Genomic DNA, 22,107 nt, shown 5'->3' with positions numbered 1-22,107 from the left:
GAGTGGAATCTGAAAATAATGAACCATTTCTTTATGTGTTAATGTGTAAAAAAGTGGATAACTTTAGTGGACAATCATTTGTTTCTGGACTTCTTTCTCTTTTATTTCAATGCTTAGTTGAGGCTAACTAAACTGTCATTCATTTCAATGACAACTACTCCAAAACAGGTTACAAGTTCATGCTTTTCAAAATTAAGAGTCAGTTTTTGTGTTAAAAAGTATGAGGAAGGAAAAAAACTTTACATTATCTCCTTGTGTAGTTATTAGAGTGAGATAAAATTTGAAAACTACCAGTAATATATAAAGCCAGTTTCAAGAACTACTGTTAATCAACAGTGCACTTTTATTTTTACACTGAATAAAACATAATTTCCCTATAGCTAAAGAGCAATCACTCTGGATCCCATATGTAAAATTGGATTTATCTAATGCCCTTCACCTATTTGCCCCCGGAGAGCTTTTATGCTGGATAATGGACAATATACAATGTAACCTGAGCTGCAGTGCAACACTAGACAGGTTAGTGAGGAGCAACCAAAACGTTTGTCTGAACTAAGGGAGTATTCAGACTGAGAAAACCGTTTGGTTTGGACAGACTCCGCTTAATTTGGTCTGAATCGAGGATCAAGGGGACTTTCCTGTACCGGACTAAAGCTTGTAAACAAAACCATGGGACTAAAGATCTCTTCACTCATTGGTCACGAATTATAAGGGCGGGTCAAAGCAACTAGAGGCAGAAATTATGGAATTCCTTCGCTTTTAGTTCTATTGAACTTTGTGTTTCGCTCACAAGTTTTGAACGTTTGTATGTACGTCAGGCTCAACACTTTTTACTGCTTTTTGGTCTGGTGGACTCATGCTGCAGGGTGGTTACTGGCAAGAAGAAGGCTAAGAAGGTACGCTGAAAAGGGGTTTTGAAATAAAATATAGATTGTTGGGAAAACAGTGAGAAGCAATTTGAGTCACATTAAAAGTTCTTTTAATGGGCCTGCATTCATCCTAGAGCTGTGACGATGGGGAATTTTTGACTCCTGATGAAGCAGCAGCCGCCGAACACAAAATCCCCCAGCGGTGGATTTTACAATGCAGTATTTTTTATAAACAAATAACAGTAACAACTACCTATCTAACTAATGAACTAACTATATAGGTGTTGTAGAATGACTATGTGTGTGTGTGTCAGCGCGCTGCGTGTGTAGGAGTAAGGAGTGAGTGAGAGCGCGCACAAGTGTTGGGGGTGCGTGTTCATGTTTGTTGTCACAGAGTGAAGGAGAACAGTCATAAAAAGTTTTCTCCCAGAATAACAGTGATTGATTCTTTATTAAACCGCTCTGGAGTAAAGCTGTGACGGTGTGGGATTTTGATCACCACGGTGATGAAGCAACAAGAGTCGCGGTGTCGGGACTCTAACGACCCCCCCCCCCCCCCCCCCCCCCAACACAAAATCCTGCATACAATGGAATTTCCCCCAGAAGCCTTTGAAGTTTGAACACAGGACTCGCAGAAAAAGTACATTATTAGCAAGGACGATTATGTTTATTATAGTTTAAATCACGCACCAAATCCAGAACTTTAGAAAAAAAAAGAGGAACATGCGGTGACGTGCGGTAATGAGTAATCACCGCGGTGATGCGGTTATCGTCACACCCATAATTCATCCTACCACATTTCTCTTTGCTGTGTCTCATCGTTGTGGTGTTATGGGTTATGACGCGTTTTCAGAAAAAAACAAATAAAAAAAGAAAAGATTTCAGCTGTGTTAAAATAAACGTTCTAACAAAAAAAAAAGTTGGACCCTTGTTTATGTTTGACGTTTCTGTCTTTCTATTTGTCCGTGCTCGTTCTATATCTTCAGTTCTACTCTGTTTACACTGGCTATGGTGGCCGTTTTGGTCCAGTTGTTTTTCTCCGGGAACAGATTGCATTCAGATAGAGGAAACTCAGAGCGAACTAATCAAGCTCAGTCCGATTGAAAACAAACTGAGACCACCTCGAAAGATGGGTCCAGAGAGCGATTCCTGGTCCCAGACCAGGGTCCGCGTTGGTGTATTCAGACTGAAAATTTGTTCTAGATTATCAGAGAAAACTAACTCTGTTTCACTTTAAGCAAACCAAGTGTGTCCAGGCAGAATACACCCTAAGATTCAGCTCAGCTGGACAATTTCCCAAACATGACACCCTCTCAGTGGGAGCTTCATCCCTCGGTTATCTGAGCAATACTGAACAATTCGAACTCTTTAGCCCCTCTAGCAGCTTTTATGTATATGTCAGGTTGAGGTCACTTACTGAGAGCTGTCCTGACAGGTACTGGGGCGCGTCCCGCAGCGTTCTGGGACTCATAGGGGATGTGACGGAGATTGATGGACGATCCATCTTCTGAGACTCAAAGGAACTCGAACCTGACAGACCATAGAAAAACAGTCATTATTTTATACCTATGCTGCTTTTAGTTGGTGCTTTTGGCAACATTAACTCTTAAAACAAGACAAATGATATATGAATACAGGACAGAAGAAGACAGAGTGAAAAACTCCAGACATGAATATTTTTGTAAAAACTGTAAGGGAGATAAAAAATCCTCACTTGACTCCAGTTGTGCGTGTGTGCTGTCGGGTATCCTTGGAATATCTCTAAAAAAATGAGAGAAGAAGGGAGTGAGGACAGCAATGTGACACAGAAGAGGACAGAATTAGAGTGGATCTGTTTGTGTTAAGGCAAATGGCAATGTTTAAATGAGAGTGAGCACCACATTTGTCTTCAATGGTCCACATCCCCACTATCAGGCTCCTTTACAGTATAAAGGACTTAGCTTGTTGAAACTACTGGTTCTTTTACAGTTTTCCCTAGAAAACATCTAAAAGAGTGAATGTGAGGAAGGTGGCTGACTTTCCTCTTCACAAAGGGGTTCTGGTTAATCCCATACAAGGTCAGTGATGAGGGGAAGGGAAACTCAAGGAAGGAAGGCGGAGCTGATGTTAAATAAACAAAGCAGAGCCTCTTCTTCACAAGACCATTCAGAGGAGAACAACATCATTCCTTTCTGATTTTCATGTCGAAGTCTTCCTGATATAGATTTGTAACCCACAGGTTTGGTAAGAGCAACAACAAAAACCCACTCTAATGAAAATGGTGTTTTGAGTGTTTTTTACACATTTTTCTGACATATGAATAGAAAATCTAACTTAAAATTTTATTCTGAGTTTTTCTTTATTCAAAATGTTGTGAATCGGAAGCAGAGAAAAAAAAGGTTTAAAAAAGATTGTATCTGTTGCACACTGGGCAGGCCACAAACACCCTGCTCTGCTCCATTCTGTTGCATCCACTTGCAGACAAATAGATCCATGTACGTCTTTGTTTTCCTCATCTGAGCTGGAATCTGGCTTAAAACCATACAGCTGGATATAGATATTTTTAACTTTACATTATTATATCACTAGTTTTGTTTTTCCTGCTAGGTTAGCAAACACCACAGCCAAATTACCTAATAATCATTTTTTTTCAAATTCAAATGGTTCTTCACGTTGGAATCTGGTAGTAAATATCAAAAGCTCTGTCCAAACCATAAATTTGATCCATATTCATATTTTTGTGTAAGAGGTGTTTGATGTGTCATACTAGGCCTGTGAAAGAGGCGTGTTCCAGTAAAGCAGACATTCTGTTCTCACCCTATAGGCCGTGACACCACCAGCTCCACCTGTGGCTCCGGCTTCGATTCCAGGATAATATTGTAAACTTCTTTAAATGTTGCTCCTTGTAAGAGCCTGCCGCTCCATTCCAGCACCTGATCTCCTGTGGGAAAAACAAAAAAACATTTATTTTTTTTACCAGAAGAAGCAAGACATGCAGTGAGAACAAAGTGAAACTAGTCCATGATCTTCAGAATGATCCTCACTGTGCGTGGGTTTTTACAGTACCTGGTCTAAGGTGTCCAACGGTATCTGCTAGACTTCCTTTCCTCACTTTAGTGATGAAAGCACAAAGCCTTCCAGATTCTGTCATCTTCCCTCCCACCACCTAAAGGAGCAGAGAGGTTCAGCAAATAATTAGTCTTCTGTACCAGTGCAGAGCCACAGATGAGCATGCCGTCACAGCTGCTTCACATCAGCTCTGCATAGAGATGCACAAATGCAGTATGAGTGTTGCAGCTCACAGAGGGGAATTTATTCCTCCAAGTGTCCATGTGATGACACAGCTTTAGCTTTTGCCTGTGAGGTATGAGTTATCAGTAAAAGCAGGGAGAATGTCTGAGGTAAAAGTGAACCCATGCTTTTTTGTCCTTGCTTTCACTTGCCTCCCCAGGGAGGCACTCTGGTAAGGCTCTGTAACAGTGTTCCGCCGTGGGGCTAGAGCTGTACTGTACTGTCCTGAGCTGCTGTACTCCACTGCGCTCAGCTTATATTAGCATCATATAAATAAAAATCGCTCTTAATGGCAGCTGAATGCCAGCATACAAAAGGCTGAGAGAAGTCTGGAAAATGAAATGGCTTTATGTAACAAGCAGCAGCCAGAGAGGGAGGCTCGTAGAAGAGATGAGAGCGAGAGACAGTGAAGTGAAGGCAAGGCTGGCAGCCTGACTGATGGACTGACTGGCTGGATTGCCGAGTTGGTTGGCTGCTGCTGCTGAGCAGACAGAAATGCACAGAAGCATGGACACAAACATGCCATTTCAGGAGGCTCATTCAATCAGTAATGATTTTTCCCCATCTTGCCGCCTTCCTCTTTTCCCCTCATGAAAGGCTTTATGCAACCGTGCAAAGTGAAGCGGAACGCCTACAGCAACAAAAGCTAAATGACCTGCTTTGGCAACATATTGACAGCAACAACAAAAGTTACTTTAACTCCTGACATAATCAGTATAAGATCGATATGGGCAGAGAGCCGTGAACTGATAGCAGTAAGAGCTCAACTGTAAAGGTTTTCATGATTATAATGACGCCAAATAAACAGAAAAAAGGGGAAAAAACCTTAAATGTTTATGTTGTAGGGGTGGTTCACAACCACTTCATTTATATCATAATTTCTCTTTGCTGATTTGATTCATAGTGGATATTGGTTCATTTTAAACAATCTGATTCTCTGACCCAAAATGGTTTCAGGACATCTTTATCCAAAACTTCAACCAGTGTGACTCCGAGAGAAACACCTGGTACTGAACAGTGCAGGTGAAGTTTTCCATATTCCTTTTATTTCTTGTAAGATAGTCAAGTGTAAATGAAATATGTGTCCAAACAAACAAGTAAACTAGAATGAATGTCTAATCCATTCACATTTTACTTTCCTAAAGTTCACTCTACTGTTGTTTTCCACATCCAAAGAATCCAAAGGGAACATTCTTACAACATTCTACCACACTGTATGGTCACATGTCTTTGCTAAATTCAAAGTGTTTCCACACATTAACTGGAATGATGGTTGATCAGTTTTTGCTGTAACACATGTGTGTTTTCAGCTTTCATGGACTTGGTCATTTTTACGTTTTAGTAAAAAAAAAAAAAACCTACCGTGTCTCAATCTAAATGGTGTTTTCCATGACCAATTATTGATTTATTACATTTGGATGAGATTTTATAACGGCAATTCGAGTCAATCCGTTTAACAACTTACTTCAGACAGATCCATCTGGTTGGATTGTTGGAAATTCAATGATTCATTGATTAAGTTGATTAACCGTTACACCCCTATTATTCAGTCAAAAGGTGGAAGACAGTCTTCTTGGCAGCCAGGGCAGCTCATTTGGGTAGTTAAAGATCAAAATGTAAATCCATACAACAGCATATATTATAATCCATCCCTCTGTGCATACATTTGCAACATAAGGCTACCTCAAAAACATAATCTTTCAAAAAGTCCTGAATCTGTCCTGATGTTTATACCTGGTGGATTGTGATAAATCACCTAAGCTGGTTTGTCTTCATGTGGAGATTCAGAAATCCTCCCTCAAGTCCTAAAAGCAGTTCTTTAAGACAGGCTCTTTTCTTGTGTTTAGAAACGGATTCTGTCTCACTATGTGTTAATAAAGACCTCAGGTTGAAGTTGGAAGGTAGACCAACATCTGCCAAGTATCTGGTCATTCTCCTCCAATATTCTACATTCACATGGGTGCAAAACTTTAAAAGGCCAAATGAAATTCCTTATCCAGACATTTCCCTCTAAAGTGAAAGGCTTTAAAGACCCATCAGGCTTGAGTTTGTAAAATACATTTTCTGTAATTGACCCTAAGCAGTGAGCTGCAGTGACAAATGCGCTCAGGAACAATTTGGTGGTTTAACCCCCAAATTCAACCCTTTCATGTTGAGTGTCAGGCTGGAAGGCATTGGGTCCCATTTTAAAATATGACCAAACCATAGATTTGAACCCATACCCCAGACCAGTCCCAGGGTATTCACACTACCACAATACCACAGAGAATGAATGAAATGCAAATGTTTAAATAAAAATGGTAAACGGTAACTGGCAAATACAGTACTTGTGTAACGCTTTCTACAAAGCGCTTTACAGTCACAGCCCCAGATAAAAGTCAGATAAAAGGAAAAGTCCTAACTGCAGCAAAAATATCTTAAAATATTGCTGTTTTCCTCCCTGACATGTAAACCCTCCTTCACAGGAGGATACAGCACAATCTCTCAGTGGCTCCCACACACAAAGAGGACGTTGACAAGTTCTCACGCATTCCTCTGCGTCAGTACAAGTGTATACATTTGATAAGTAAACAGGGGCAGAACTGACTCACATTGTGTGTGAAGAGCAAACTTCAATAAATGTTGTTCCCTTTAAGTAAAATTTTATGTAAAAGTCTATGTCATGCAACATCAACTTTTTAGAGATTTTAGGAAGTCTATTATAATGTTCATTCCTCACAAAAAACATCCCCAAAGCAGTATTTTGATCCATTCACGCATTTCTGCCCAATATGCACATACATCTATGCAAAAGTTTGGATGTTGTTTGTTTTCATGGGCAAAATGCAGTCAAGCTGCTGAGGCCAACTCTAGGATGACATCATGAATCATGAAATCATGACATCATGAAATGGGCAACACCCACAAGGATCAAAAGGCGAAGCCTCTGAGATCAAGTCGTCTTACTTCTGGTTAGGAAAATGAGCAGCGAAAATAACTCCTATTTCATTAAAATTCATTCTTCAGTTTACTAACATATTATCATATACAGTATATGGATGTATTTTACTCTGAGAGGCTGACGAAAAGCATGATATAGGCCCTTTAACTATTTAACTCATACTGTGGGAACAAGACAGAGATGTTGAACTCACCTTAAGACCAAGAAGAGCTCCTGAGTCACGAGGCACACTTCCGTCTTTCATTCGCTTGTTGAGCAAAATACGGCCAATAAGACGATCTCCATCTTTGGATGGCTGCCATGTCACTGGGTGCTACAAGGTCAGAGTAACAACACACCTTTTGTTTAACAACACTTGAACGTCACCAGTCCAGACAAATCAACTACTATCTAAGTAATAATTCACATGGGGAAGAAAGGTCACACAAACTCTGGTGATGTCAAAACATATTTAGAGTTGGAACTGGAATCGTCTAAAAGCTTAATGGCGTAATTTACTGATGTATTGATAAAAAAATTGAAATGTTAAAAATCCAATTTGTCATCCGTCTTACAGAGCTTGTGTTTATCTGCCAGTGTGAAAGTGAAGTGAGCTTCATGCAGCAGTTCATGCAAAATAAAGCAAGCAACCCCGACACTCCTCAAACCAGCTCTTCAAACAAGAGCAGGAAGACCAGAGTGAGTCTTCGCCACACGTGGTACAAAAACACTATCATGTGGAGTTGTGAGGGCAAAGAAAACAGTAAAAAGGGAATGAAATGCAGCAGTAGACTACAGGGTGCTCTATCCAAAAATATAGATTGAAAACAACAAGACAAACAATACAAAATACAGCCATGAGACACGGAAAAGGTGAAAAAACAAACAAAAAGAAAGGAAGGAAAGGGGAAAAAGAAAAACAAATGGTTTTTTATAACACTATTTAAACAAATCCAACCTTCCCTGCATTGTGTGCTTTTTGTTCTTTAAAGTGAGTGGAAAGTTGGACAGGGGCAGGTTTTGTCTGGACTGGGTGATGTGAGACAGGGTAGTGAGGGGGACGGGCCTGAGTTAGGCTGTTCCTACTGCGCTGAACAGGACCACTGCAGAGCAAGAACACAGTATACGAAGGAGAACGGGCATGCAACTAGGAGAAACCCACAGATGCCATGACAAACAGAGAGGGGGTGTGTCAGTGCTCTTTTGAACAACTACTGTAAGGTGTGTAGCTTCCTGGAGGGAGGGGTGGGAGCAAAAGAGCAAGTAGCAGGCAAAGAGAGGGTTCCCAAAAGAATTTGCCAGCAACAAGTGGAGCCAAAAGTAACCGGGAAAAAAAGGAAAATCTTAAAAATAAATAAATAAATAAAATAAACAACTTAAAATCTCATCTAGTTACATTTAGTGACAGAAAGCAAACAAAGACTTAATGGGTTGGTCATAAAATAATAATAATCACAAAATGCAGGCTAGATTGTCTCAGTACCTTCTCACTATGGCTATGCTCCTCGTTTAGGGTAGTGCTACTGCACGTATCAACTCCAGAGTCTTTAACCTGTGGTTCACACCATGCCAAGTCCTCTTCAAATGAGTGTCCCCCAAAGCGCACCATTTTCTTTTGCCTCTCAGATAAGGTGTGTGTCGGCTCGGACATAAATGCCTGCTCAATAGTTTTTCTTTTTCCCCTTTGACTCTCCCCTACAGGTGTGGGATAAAAACAGAAAGAAAAAACAGAAAAAACAACATGCAAAAGTGTAAATAAAACAAATGAAACATGAAATGACAAAAGACACAGGGAGACCAGGGTCTGTGGGGAGAGAAAGAGATCGGGGGGAGGGGGGTTAAGGGGTAGAAAGAAGGGAGGGAGAGGCAAGGGCTGGGAAGGGCTCCACATGTCTCACCAAAGACAGTGGGGAGGCCTCGTTGCTATGCCATGATGCATGGTCCCACCAATGGCCATCCAAATCTCCTGCAAAGTGAGGTCAGGGTGGGGGGTACACATACACGAGAAAGGACAGCAAGAGAGGGACAAGTGAGGACACCACAAGCCACACATACTGACCCACAGGTACCACAGGTAAAAAGACACACAGATCGGCATTCGCCCAAACACTCATTTACTGAAAATCTCTACTGGCGACCATCGGCCCTAATGTTCCTGCGGAGAAAGACAGGCAGGTGAGGGAAGGAAACCAGCGACACTCCACAGATACAGTCATGCCATCCAGGATTTTTCAGGCTTAGCTTGGTGTGTTTCAGCACAGCTTCCAAAACACTGACAAGAAAAAAGCTTTTTTTTTTTTTCTTCAAAAGGCAATTAGAGCAAAAACACCCATCTGCGTGTTCCTATCATCACTTTAGTAGGTTTGGCTTATTAAAACTGGGATTCTGAATAGTTGAGTTGTTCTTTTGGGACAATAACAATTCACTTTTAGGGTTACATTCGCTGATAAAACTCTGATCTATAAACATCTACTATATTCTGCTACATTTTTTGTGTGAAACAATTGACCATTATGAAAATATGTTTCTATAAAATAGTTCAAGTCTTGTTACTGACAACAAAAGTTTGGTTCTTAAAGCCACACAACCAGTAAAGATTGCAGGCAAGAGTCCAAGGGACATTTTAAAGACCAATTCTGATGAAAATGGTTTTTGGTGTTTTTATCTTGTTCTTGTAATTTTTTTGAAGATAGAGGATAAATATTAAGAAATTTAAGTTCAAATCTGCATTTATGAGTATGTCTTTATTTAAATTGTTGTAAATCAGGAGCAGATGAGAAAAATCTGTATAAAAAAAGTTCAGATTTGTTGCATAGAAAATATGCTGGGCTGGTCACAAGCTTCCTGCACTGCTCTATTCTGATCACCCACTTGCAGACAAATTGATCCATGAATGTTGTTGTTTTCCTCGTCTGAGCTGGAATCTGGATCAAAATTCTACGGCTGGATAGCTCCAATACTGCTTGCCATTTTTGTTGCACCAATAATGTTCGCTTGGGTTGTGTGAGGGGCTGTGAGCCAGCCAGAGAGCGTGTAAACATTTGGATGACAGGAAGTGAGGGAGGGCTTACCCCTGTCCCAACCACAACACGGATTTGATTGACTCTGATGTTGATTTTGGCCTAAAACTGCATAATCCTAATAAAAAGACCACCGTGAATCTTTTCAGAACAGATCAAAGATGATCGGAGTCAAACTTTTTAACGTTAAATGGCTTTAGGGACTGTTAATGTCATACAAAAACACTGCACTTGTTTAGTTCCATACATCAAAGTCACACCGTTACTTCCTCTGCAAAATGCTAATGGATCCATACAGGACTCTCTTCCTACGAGCAGGATCAGTAAACAGATTCAATCTCGTGGAACTCAGACATCTCCAAAGTAGAAGCTTAAGAATAGCAAATGCTTTTGAATCTCAAGGTCGTAAGGTTACAAAGACAAAAACAGATGCTTGGATGGAAGATAGCTCTCTGTGGGTGAACATTGTCAGATGGACAACTAGCTGACTACAGAAGATTTTTTCCAATGAGCTACCTCATTTTAGTTCGATACAAGCTGTCTATTTTCTTAGAATCACTTTTTGGGTTTACATTTTTATTGAAACTGTTTTATAAAACCACAATTCAAAGTGTAGAAACGCTCCTTTCACAATTGATGCAAAGCAGCTCCAGAGTTGATTTTACTTTCCCACATTGTCCATCTGAATTTTTACTTAAATTTACTGATCCCCAAACAAACAACACTCCTTTCGACAGGAGGAGAGGAAGTACTTTTAAAAATAAATACGTAAAAAGATAAAAACTTGCAGTGTTATTCAATCTGTTTTTCTCTTGAAATCAGCTAATTTCTTGTAGGATAAACAGCTTCTTTAGCTCTCTTAAGGCATGTTTTTGGTATCTAAGAAAATGTAAAGCTCTTTAACGTTTCCATTTTTGAAAATGGTGTCCACATTTCTCAGAGCAGTTTGAGGCTAATGGAGTTTGTCTACGCTTTGAAGCTGGCAAAAATTCCTGCTTTCCCAGAAGCTTTATTAGCAGTGGCACACCGCAGTTGGGCACGGATCCCCTGTGTGGTTTTTCTGAGAGCAGGAAACTCATCACAGTCGTAAATTATGAGCATCAGCAGTCTGCGCCCAGCCCTGCCGCTCTGCCACGGCTACGAGGCCCCACAAAGTGCTGATTCAAGCTGAAGGCGGAGTGCAGGCAGCGGTGGAGTTCACCACCAGCAGGCTCTCCATCACTCTGACGGCTCAATAAAAACCAGTGTAAACTATTAATTGGATCATTAATTATTGATGCTGTTTTTACTACAATTCAAAGGGTGGAGGAAAAAAGCGGCTGAGGTGAAACCATGTGTATGTTTAAACATAGTTGCCATGCTGGGAAGGTGACACAGAACCACCTTAAAATCCTGAGAATACCCTGACCTGTAGAAAGTCTACTCAAAGCCACACTAATCCCCCTTAAAAGGGATGAAAAGCACCAGTAATGCTCTCTAAATAAATAGATCTTCCTCCTAAGGATTTACCGTAAATGCACAAACTGTAAACCAAATAGACTCACAGAGGACCAAAAACTGATCCCAAAGCCAATAATGAGTGGATAACTTAAGCTGTCGCTACACAATGTCCACCTGTCGGTAGTAGTTAGCCAGCCGTCCTCTTCTTTTCTGTGTGTTCTGCACTATTATGAGACAGCATGTCAGAGGAATCAATTAAGAGGAAAACACAAGGAGAGGAGCTTCACATTAAATCAGTCTCCTGCGTTCACAGACACAAGTCATCCCCATTTGCAGCCGGTGCAGCCCGCAGCCTCCTCCTCCCACAGAGGGCCTGGAGGCAGCGCCGGTTTGAGGTCATGACATACAGCCTGCTTAGCCTGCTGTTACATACCTAACGGTTCGGGCCAGCTGAGTGCTGAGGGTGCTTGTGCTGTTTCACAGAAATGATGGTTACTTTTGTGGGTCACCTGCTGGGAAGTTGCAAAGTGGCGCTGTTCCCGTCAATGTCAAAGGTTTCGGTTACTCACCTGACTAAACTAATCTCAGAATCCTCCAAAGTATCAGACGGTTTTGTTGTTCAGTATACAAAAAATATATAAAATCCTTTAAATGTGTTTATTATTTAGCACTTTCAATTTGGGTTAAAGTCCCACTCTGAACATATTTTATTCCTTTTTATAAGCGTTCCTAGTGGTCTTATTATTAATTATGATTAAGCGGTATTTAGTTCAAAGTTCAAAGTTGCTGGAGTTCATCAGAAATTCACTTCTGAGTTGTGGGCTGGACCGCTGGCATTAAGCAACACCCCCCTCTTCCTGTCACCCATCTGATTATGCGCTCTCCCACTAGCTTACAGCCCCTCACACCTCCAAGCAAACATTACCGTGCAACGAAAGTTGCAGAAATATTGAGGCTATTCAGCCGTACAGTCTAGAACCAGATGCCAACATGGCATGGAAAACAAAGACAACCATGGATCTAGTCGTCTGGAATGGGGCGGAGCAGGGAGCCTGTGGCATGCCCGGCATATTGTCTACGGAACAAATACAATCTTTTTCAAACTGCATTTTTCCTCTGCTCCTGATTCACAGCTATTTAGATACTGAAATAATGAAAATGTAAGCTTCCTTTTGTTTATACATGTCCTCCATCATCAGAAAAATGCCACAAGAACAGGTTAAAGACACCATTTATATTGGAGTGGGTTTTTACGTATTTTGTGACGTTTGTTTTAACCAAAATCATAAAATTATTTATAATCACATATTCACTCTGTCTTTCTCTTTTGCTGCATCTCAGTCTTCCAATTAGTAACTTCGCCAAACGGGTTAAAGAAAACTTTAAAATCACTCAAGTCTTTTTTACTGACTTGGTGTTGAGAGAAACTATGAATCTGGTAGAAGCAACAGTTATGTGCTTCTCGTCAGACAGTTCACGTCTTCCTCTCATCCATTCGTTTCTGTCAATGGACACCTAGTCAGGTATTATCGCTTACATGTCCAGGTTGGAACTATAATATCTGACTATTTATCTTTGAACATTACAGTCCGTAGTGTAATATTAAATACGGATTTAAAAATTCCCACTTAAGTACTTTTTGTCTGTAATATGCCCAAATGTAGCCATAAAAGAATCAATTGGTCTGCTTGGATAAAAGTTTAATGACCTTTCCTCTGCTAATCTTCTCATTCCTTAATCCAAAGTATCAGAAGTGCAGTACTGATTGAGGATCAGCATTAAGGAATGTAAAGATGGACTTTTTACTTTAGCTTCTAATACTGAATTACAATGTATCTGAAATAATTCAATAAAGTCACTGATCTACTGATAGACGACGGGAAATCTCTTATTTAATTCTGAAACACCTTTTTAAACCCCTTAGTTTGCAGAATCTGTTTTATTTTATGAGTTTAAATATCCGTTCTTTAATTGATCATTAAGCTATGGTTATCTAGAGATTAATAGCTTCTTAACCCTTGTGCTATCCTATGGGGTCAGGATGACCCGATCCTTACACTGACGTGTTCTCCCTACCATGAGAAAGATGGATAAAAGTGGAGAGGATTTCATGTACCATGGACACCAGTGAAGATCACATATCATTGAAGAAAAAAGGTTCAGCGTACTGTCTTGTGGGTCTAGATGACCCAACTCCCAATGTTAAAGTGCCTAGGATAGCAAAAGGATTAAAAAGCGAACTGGACATGGATGTTGGTGGAAACAAAACCAAAAGGCTTATTGTCTGCTCTGTACTGATGATCGATCAATAAAGTCAATCAATATTCATTTTATCTTTGGGTTCTATGTAACCAACTTTTGCGAAAAAGAGACCACATTAACCTTGTAATGAAGTGTTCATTCATAAAACAGTCTGTCGTCCATTGCTGTCATTGGAGGTCAGATATAAGGCAGTTTTCTAAAGAATCTCTAACATTAAACCATTTCAAATAAACAGATGACTGTTTACCAGCGTGACAGCCTGGAAAAGCCAGAGAGAACGTGCGGCTTCTCTGCAGTGAAAAGTGGTTACATAACAAAGCAGACCAAGTTATGGCCTGTTGTATTCATTAACATAAACATTGCTGGTTCATCTCAAATAAACATTTAAGGCTTGTTTTTAAGAAGCAACTTTATGCCTCTGTAACTTTTTGTCCTTGCTATAATTCTGTCAGCTTTGTTAACAACAAATGTTATTGCAATTACGTTGTTTTTTTTTGAGTTTACACTAACATTAAGTTTAAGGTTCAGATGTGTTAGTTTTAGTTTTTCTTTTGTGTGCTTTAAGTCATAGCATGAAGGGCCTTCATTAATACAGACATTTTTAATTCAGTTTTTGTTTTTTTGTTTGAATTTTTTTTTCTTTTAAGAAAAAAAATTGTTGGCTCTTTTTCTAATTGGACTTTTCTTTTTAGTTTAAACAAACCTAATCCAGCTCATAAGGAGCCACTTTAGTACAATCTACACATAAACTACAACGTTTAGGCTACAATTAGATTAACACATCGGTGTCAACACACCTTCAGCCAAGACAGCGTTGCGTTTGAAAGAAAATAGCATCAAATCAAGACACGATTCACAGCAAAGATCCTTCAATGCAGTGAAGTCAGTCACACTCAGAAAAACCCACATTCACATTGAAATGTAAGGTAGAGATTTAGGCCTCGACCTCAAAGCCAAGAGAGCTGTTAAAGCAGAGTCAGTCCAGAACAGAAGCACAACTTTGAAAAGAACATAAGGCTCAAAATTACAATTATTATACATATTAAAAATTTGAAAAAAATCTATAAAATATAAATCCTTTGCCTCCTGAGATTCTGCTGAAACTCCAGGATAAAATCTTACATAAGCTGCCTGATTAACTTGCATATTTGAAATAAACAGAACACCTTTTTATTATGCAAGTTCAGCGACCTGTAACTGAAAATAATGAGCCATATAGACAACATATTTTAAATCATGGACAAACACAAAGAGACATGGAAAAATGCTGTTGACAGGAATCACACATTCAAAGAAATTAACAAATTAGAGGCAGAGACAAGAATTGATATTGATGGAAGACAAACCACCTGTGAGTTACACCAAAAATTCATTAATTACCAAAGACAGGTGGCTTTGCGGCTGAACTGAACAACAGATTAACGTTGCTGTAATTTTCATCCACAAATGTTAACAAGGTGGAAGCAGGTGAGTTGGTTCTGTCCCTTACCTTTTTCACTGACTGACTCACTCTCTATCTCCACATCCTCACAGCTTGTGTACTCCGGTGTGGTGGCAAGCTCTTCCTCTGAGCTGCTCAGTGACACCTGCCTCATCTTCCCTCCCTTTTTGGTTTTGTGGGGTTTTGGGGGTGGGGGCCGTACTGACTCTGACTGGTCAGAGCTCAGGGAGTCATTCCTTAGCATACTCTCCATCTTCTCCCTTTTGGTCTTGCGGACCGCTGAACTGGGGTCCAGGTGGTGCTGCTGCCTCCTCATAGCATCCCCACCAAAGTCTCCTCTTCGTTGGTCTTGTCGATCCCCCAGCACAGGACTGTGACGGGGTGTTGGGGGGCTGTGGTTGGAGGTTCTGTGGCTTCCAAGGCTAGGACCCATTGGTCCCGGAGAAGAGCGATCAACAGAGTACGAGCGCTGTCCCACCATGGGCGGCCTGCGCTCGGTGAAATGTTGGCGGGACAGACGGATGGGGCCGGGGTCATCCTGCTCTGTGTAAGCTAAAGAGACATCACTGTGTCGCCGTTCATGCCTTAGCCGGCCCACTTCAGCGTGCATTCTCATTTGCTCCTCATAGGGCTGAGGCTTGACAGGGTAACGTGCCAGGTTGGGATCACTGCGATACCGTGCCTGGTATTCCTCCTGCCGCTGTCGCTGGAGGTCATACTCAGTTGGGGGTCCATCTAATTCTTGGTCAAGCGGATATTCCTGTGAGTGCCAGCGGCCGGGCCCCCGCCGGTCACGGAAGCCCATCCGCATTGCGTCCACGTCTGGATACATATGTGGGCCCCGTGAAGTCTGCCGCGAGTTTCTATCCCCATAATCGGACGGTGATCTGGGCATGCCGCCGTCTGCCGGAGCATACTGTGGGTGGTTGCCCCCCTCCCTTTGGTCGTATTTTTGGTTTGGATCCCTGGATGCAGATGGACTCTGTTTCCTGAGGAAAAAAGAGAAACAAAAGGTTTCATGAGTCAACCACATTGTTGGCTGATGTTTATTCATCCTGACGATCTCAAAAGAGCAGAATTTTTTTTTACAGCTTGGATTTTTAACAATTCCTGGAGACCCACTCTGATGAAAATTGTTTTTTTTTTGGTGTGCTTAATAAGCTATACTTTTTCTGACGATGGAGGACATATATGAAGAAAATCAGGTATAAAATTGCATTTCTGAGTATGTCTTTATTCAAATCAAGTTCAAATCAATTAATCCAAGCTCTGAGCAAGGGGGAGGGTGTTGGGTTTGCCTCCACACTAACAAAGAGATGAATTTCTAATTTCGGGAATTTCTTCCCACGAGAGGAGTAAGAAGCTAGCTTCTTAGCTAGCGTCCAAGAAACCACAGGTTTCTCTGACATAGTTTCTGTAGAGCGGCATAATTATAATTAAAAGACCCCTGGGAATTGAAATAGATAAAAATACAATCAAAGTGGGATTTTAATTTATCTGTTGAGCATCAGTTCCAACTTTACTACCTCAACACATAAAAAAATTGTTTTAGGTCAAGCAAAGGAAATGTCCTCAATTATGGAAAAATTCACTCCGTATTTAAAGCATGGAACAGATGTGGCTGATGTTTAAACCTTTTGGCCATCTTTTGAAGTGGAAGTCAGAACGACAGCATCTGTGATTCTCCCTGACTCCAACTGTTGCAGCAGAGTTGCCCTCACTCGGGGTAAGGAGCTTGCTTCTTACTCCTCGTAGGAGGAAAATGATTCTCTGTAATCTGATGGTCACTTGTAGATTAATAGAACACAGTTGGGATCCTTTCTATTTATTGAAATAATCTGGATTGAAGTGGATTATAGCAGTCATGACATGTTTTGGAATAAATTGCATTATAACAGCCTGTAAAAACTGTATTTTTCTTTCACCTAATACTTCAACTCTTTAGGACAGCATTGGTTGTAGAATGACATTGGAATACAAACTTGAATCTGATCATTTCATTCATATAAAGATTGATCATCTTTGTGTGGCCAGCTCAACAAATGCAGAGGCTATAAGAAATCAGTCACAACAAACAAGTTATTGGTGTTTCTCACTATATTTTGGGGGGATCTGTAATGATAATCAAAGCATGGAAATGCAGTAATTTTTATTTAAACAAGTAGTTAGTTACCATAATTTAAAAGATATAATATTTTTTTTAAGAATTGTGGATCATTTTATAACAGGTTTCATAAAGGACAGCTGATGAAAAACCTTGAAGATGTGCATTAATGCACTGATCCTTTATTCCAGATAAATTATTCATCAGGAACTTTTCTCTATTATTCTTTTTCCTGCAAAGTAATAACGACGATTTGGTGAAGAAAATGCTCTGTGAAGCATCCCATTCATTTCGTACATGACAACTTTCCATTCATTTCCAAAGCTTTAATAAATCACAAATGCCAGCGTCGCTCACGGACCAAGTAAGAGTCCTCGCTTTTGATTGGATGATTCACTGGAGAGGGCATGTTGGGGGGGGGGGGGGGGGTAGCCAGCTGAACTGCATACCTTTGAGAATGCAGCTGGAATATACATTTATTGTCTCATTTTGATTTTATGTTATGGACCTACTTTGTAAAACATTTGAAAGTTGTTTCAGGGGATCAGAACGTTTCTCTGAACCAGTCTGCAGTCCGCATTTGGGAAAATCAGAATTTAGTTTCTGTTGAGCTAATTTTTCCAAGTCAAACTATAAATAATCACAACAAGTGGCATTAAAAAGAAGCAAATAGAAAAAGTATGGTCCTATTTAGTAAATCACAATACTATGACCCGAGAGCAAAGCTAAATCGCTCTGCAGGAAAAGATGTGCAACTAAATATACAAACAAAAGGACATTATTACAAACACATATCCGCATTGCTTTAATCCAATAATGATCCAAAACAGTCAAATGGCATTCAAAATGAAGAAAGGCTGATTTGTAAAAATGTCTTTAGACTAAAAGGCAGACTTCATGCAGAAGTACTAATTAAAACCAGAAATCTATTTAAAAAAAGTAAAAATAATGATAATATATATATTAGATATAAAATAATTATGGGATTAAACCAAAGTATCTGTACTCTGTTTGTAAACTTAATTTTTACTCTATAAATTATATTTTGCTTTGTTTGATAAAAAAAACACAATGGGAAGAAAATAAATAATTTCAAAGTCTGAAAGCAAAAGTAACGGTTCTCCATTGCAGCGCTACTCTACAAAATAAAAAAATACTGGAAATGTTGCTGTATTTTCAGTTTACATGGCCACATAGTCAAAGATGAAAAGTTTTTTTTGTTTTTTTTTTTTTTTTTATAAAGATAAATCGTTCTGTGTTTGGGTAAGCAGCCTAGCCCAGTGATGAGCAGATGACGTATTCAGGTTGTAATCTGCCTATTGACCAATAACAGCTGGGTTGCACCCTGAGTGGAAAAAAGCCTGTACAGAAAATGCATGGAGGGGTAGAGAGAGCAGTTAAGACATCAGGTAACTTTCTGCTTGACAAAGCAAGAGCCTCTTCTGACGTTAGTATCCAAACTCCCTATCAACCCTGGAGAAGCTGCAGACAAACATGATCATTGCGTGAAACTGAAGCAAAGCATCCGTGTGTTAACTGACACGCTTCATCCATGAAGTGAAATGTGAGCCCTTACATGTATCTCTCTGGTTTAGTGAATAGATGAGTTGCCATGTGTGCTTTACGTGTCTGTCTGAGACAGTGGGTTACACACATGCTGCAGCAGCTGCTACAGAAATGCTAACCCTCTGCACTGAAGCTCCGCTCAGACCTTCAGGCTATTGTCTTCTCTGAGATGTTGTCTTGCACATATGAACTGCAGCAAAAATGAACAAACTGCTTCGTGATGAGCTCTAACTGGTTTTGGCACAAGTATCACATTTCCCTGCTTCCATTTAGCCTCGTGTCTCCACTGTCCAAACAAAGGAATGACTGTGACAGCCTACACGACATCAAAAAAAACCTGCCGTGTTACATGATGCTAATGTGGCCATGGAGGCATCGCACCAAATTTTGCCCTCTGGCATTTTTCCACGTTCTTACAGCTGATTCTGGCTGGAAAATTGGGCTCTCCAGTGCTAAACCGTTTTAAGCAGGAAAAGGAAAAGCCAGTAATGATAAAGAACAGCCAATGTGACTTTATCTCATAGTGCTGCAGGTGTGCACTGGGCATTCAGCTTCACAGCAGTCAGGCCCAGGCACGAAGCCTGCTGCTGGGCTGAGTCACAATTTACACGGCAACATACTCCCTTCCATTACACCCCATATACATTGCAAGATTTGTGTGCGATGTCCCCTCAGACATGGCCCTGAGCCACGTAGCTGCACAGGCGGCAGTGTGGTGTGCAGCAGATCCACATGCAGTAAATCAAGCTACAATAGAAAGTGATCCTAACCTTTTTCACAATGCATTACAGGAATCCAGACCAGAGCTTGGATGCATTCCTGCTGCAGGAGAAAAAGCAGTCCTTGATTCTGCAGTTGCCCTATTTTAAGCTAAATGCAGGAATCATCTACAGTCTATGGCAGGGGTCGGGAACCTTTTTGGCCAAGAGAGCCATAAATGCCACATATTTTGAAATGTAATTTCGATAGAGCCATACAATAATGTAGTGTCCCTTCCCCACACTGAGGCACGGAGACTTAACCTCTTTTAAAGTTCTTTATTCTGGTTACTGCAGACCGCAACAAACGCCGTTCAATAAATTCAGCAACTCCTGAATCTCTCCTGCCGTCTGCCGACACGAGAGCGCTTCTCCCAACTTTATATTCCCCTGCTACCGCTGCAGCCCCTCCCATTTCCCTTATTCGGCCCATAGCTGAACCCCATTGGTCCAAACTACCTAACAACAGGCTGAGCGACAGAACTGAGGGCCAATCAGATCTCTGCTTGACGCGTTCAATGAACTCCAGAACTTTTAACGCGGCCCAACAGCCATCCAACTCAGTCCGCGACAATTTGTTTAAAACTAAATATACAAATGAATGTGTGCATTTGATTTAATTTCAACATTTTTAAAGTACAATAAGTCTGTGGATTCTTTTTAATAACATTGTTATTCTGTTGCTAATAAATGATGAGTATTTCTCGTGGTAGTTCTGCTGATGGTCTAGTCTGGTTGATACGTGGTGAGTTTCTGCTTCGTTCAGGCGTTGAGACTTGAAACGTGATCTTAGGTCTGAATGTTCTGTAGATGTGAGACAGACTGATCACATGCAGACGGGGAGCCAAACACACACTCACACGCCGCAGTGAGTGACGGGAAGCGGGTTTTACGTTTTTACAATCCCAGCGCGATTCACCTGCAGCCTGTCCCCACAACCCCTCACCCCCACCCTCTGCTTTCTCCCTCACACATCCTTTCCCCGCATCTGCGCGCTCTTTCTCAGAGACGGGAGCGCGCAGTTTTAGGCACGGCAATTCACAGGTTTCCAGCTGGTACAAACTCTGTGAAATAATAGATAATAGTAACTGATAGCGCTGGCGTAGATTTCTCTCTCTAAGCACTGCTACTACTGCGCGCCTCTGGCATCGCATCGCGCCCGAGAAGGACTGGTCTAATGAAAAAAAAAACTATAAAGATTTGTCTGCGAGCCACATGTGACCATCAAAAGAGCCATATATGGCTCGCGAGCCATAGGTTCCCGACCCCTGGTCTATGGTGTACCGTTCAACCAGATGCCATGACAGTCACAAGGATAACTTGGAAGGAAAATCATTACATAAGAGGTTTTTCTTTTTCATTATTGTGAATTTTGAGAAACACATTTGTAAGACAGCCTTATCAAAGCCCAGACTGCTCCAGTCCTGTTGTAATACCAGTTGTACTTGTATCAGATGATGCATGTACATTGTCCTTATCAACAGCAGCTGAATGCATCAAATCCATGGCTCATAAAAATCATAGGATTACACCACATCCCACAGAGATTTAAAAGTGTTACTCACAAGGATTAGCAGTGACCTGACAGGCTTGCTATGATAAAACCTTAAAGAGTTTTTTTTTTTCTCACTGAACAATAAATAAAACAATTGGTGGGAACCCTTGGGTGAATCTGCATGTGGTGGTATAGTCCCAGTGTGCCACATGACGTGACGATCAGAAACTTCAGCTCCACCACCACAAAAATAAGAAAAATGCCATCCAGTCCTTGAATTTGATGTTGAATCATATCACAAAACTGATGCCAGCCATAAAGAGAATGGAGCTGCAGGTCAACTTAAAGACCCACTCCGATGAAAACTCTGCTTTTGGTGTTTTTAACATGTTCGTGTGGCATTTTTCTCATGATAGAGGACATATATTAAGAAAACTAATAAAGAAAAGTATTAGTTTCTAATAATAATAATAATACATTATGGTAAATGGCGTATACTTATATAGCGCTTTCTACCTTCTTTTGAAGGACATTTACACACTGATGGCGGCTCCGATGCCGAACACTGGCACCAACCTCCCACCAGAGGCACGGTGGGGTTCCGTGTCTTGCCAAAGGACACTTCGACACATGGGCGTGCAAGGCAGGAATCGTACCTGCAATCCTATGATCATGGGTCGACCGCGCTTCCGCTGCACCATTATTATTATTAGTAAAAAAAAATCTGAGTATTTCTTTATTCAAATTGTTGTAAACCAGGAAAAACTAAAACATGCCGTTTGAAAAAAAATCATATTTTTGTGATGTTGAAAAATGCTGGGTAGGCCAAAGTCTCCCTGCTCTACTCCATTCTGATGCATCCACTTGCAGAAAAATAGATCTATGAATGTCTTTGTTCTCCTTGTCTGAGCTGAAATCTGGATCTAAACTGTACACCGCCAACATTGCTCGCCATTTTTGTT

At 40.7% G+C, this 22,107-nt stretch overlaps 1 protein-coding gene across 50 annotated transcripts in view; it reads right to left on the bottom strand.

Moving 5' to 3' along the window:
* rims2a (regulating synaptic membrane exocytosis 2a) overlaps positions 1-22,107 on the bottom strand; it is a 169,554-nt gene that overhangs the window by 73,019 nt on the left and 74,428 nt on the right. For 31 of the 50 annotated variants that reach the window (XM_023963912.2, XM_023963921.2, XM_023963913.2 and 28 more), the window contains 7 exons: positions 15,271-16,211; positions 8,543-8,754; positions 7,274-7,393; positions 3,915-4,014; positions 3,666-3,789; positions 2,584-2,630; positions 2,287-2,399 (listed from right to left, as the gene is read on the bottom strand). In XM_023963912.2, the coding sequence (XP_023819680.1) occupies positions 2,287-2,399; positions 2,584-2,630; positions 3,666-3,789; positions 3,915-4,014; positions 7,274-7,393; positions 8,543-8,754; positions 15,271-16,211 (1,657 nt within the window). Of the gene's footprint in view, positions 1-2,286; positions 2,400-2,583; positions 2,631-3,665; positions 3,790-3,914; positions 4,015-7,273; positions 7,394-8,542; positions 8,755-8,957; positions 9,026-15,270; positions 16,212-22,107 lie in introns of all 50 variants that reach the window. The other 19 variants (XM_078933806.1, XM_020709925.3, XM_078933804.1 and 16 more) reach the window with 1 other exon arrangement.

This window comes from Oryzias latipes, chromosome 16, assembly GCF_053564925.1.
Source record: "Oryzias latipes strain Hd-rR chromosome 16, Olatipes_Hd-rR_3.1".
NCBI classification, from domain to species: domain Eukaryota; kingdom Metazoa; phylum Chordata; class Actinopteri; order Beloniformes; family Adrianichthyidae; genus Oryzias; species Oryzias latipes.
Note: the sequence above shows the minus strand (reverse complement) of the source record. Positions and strands in the feature narration are given on the sequence as shown.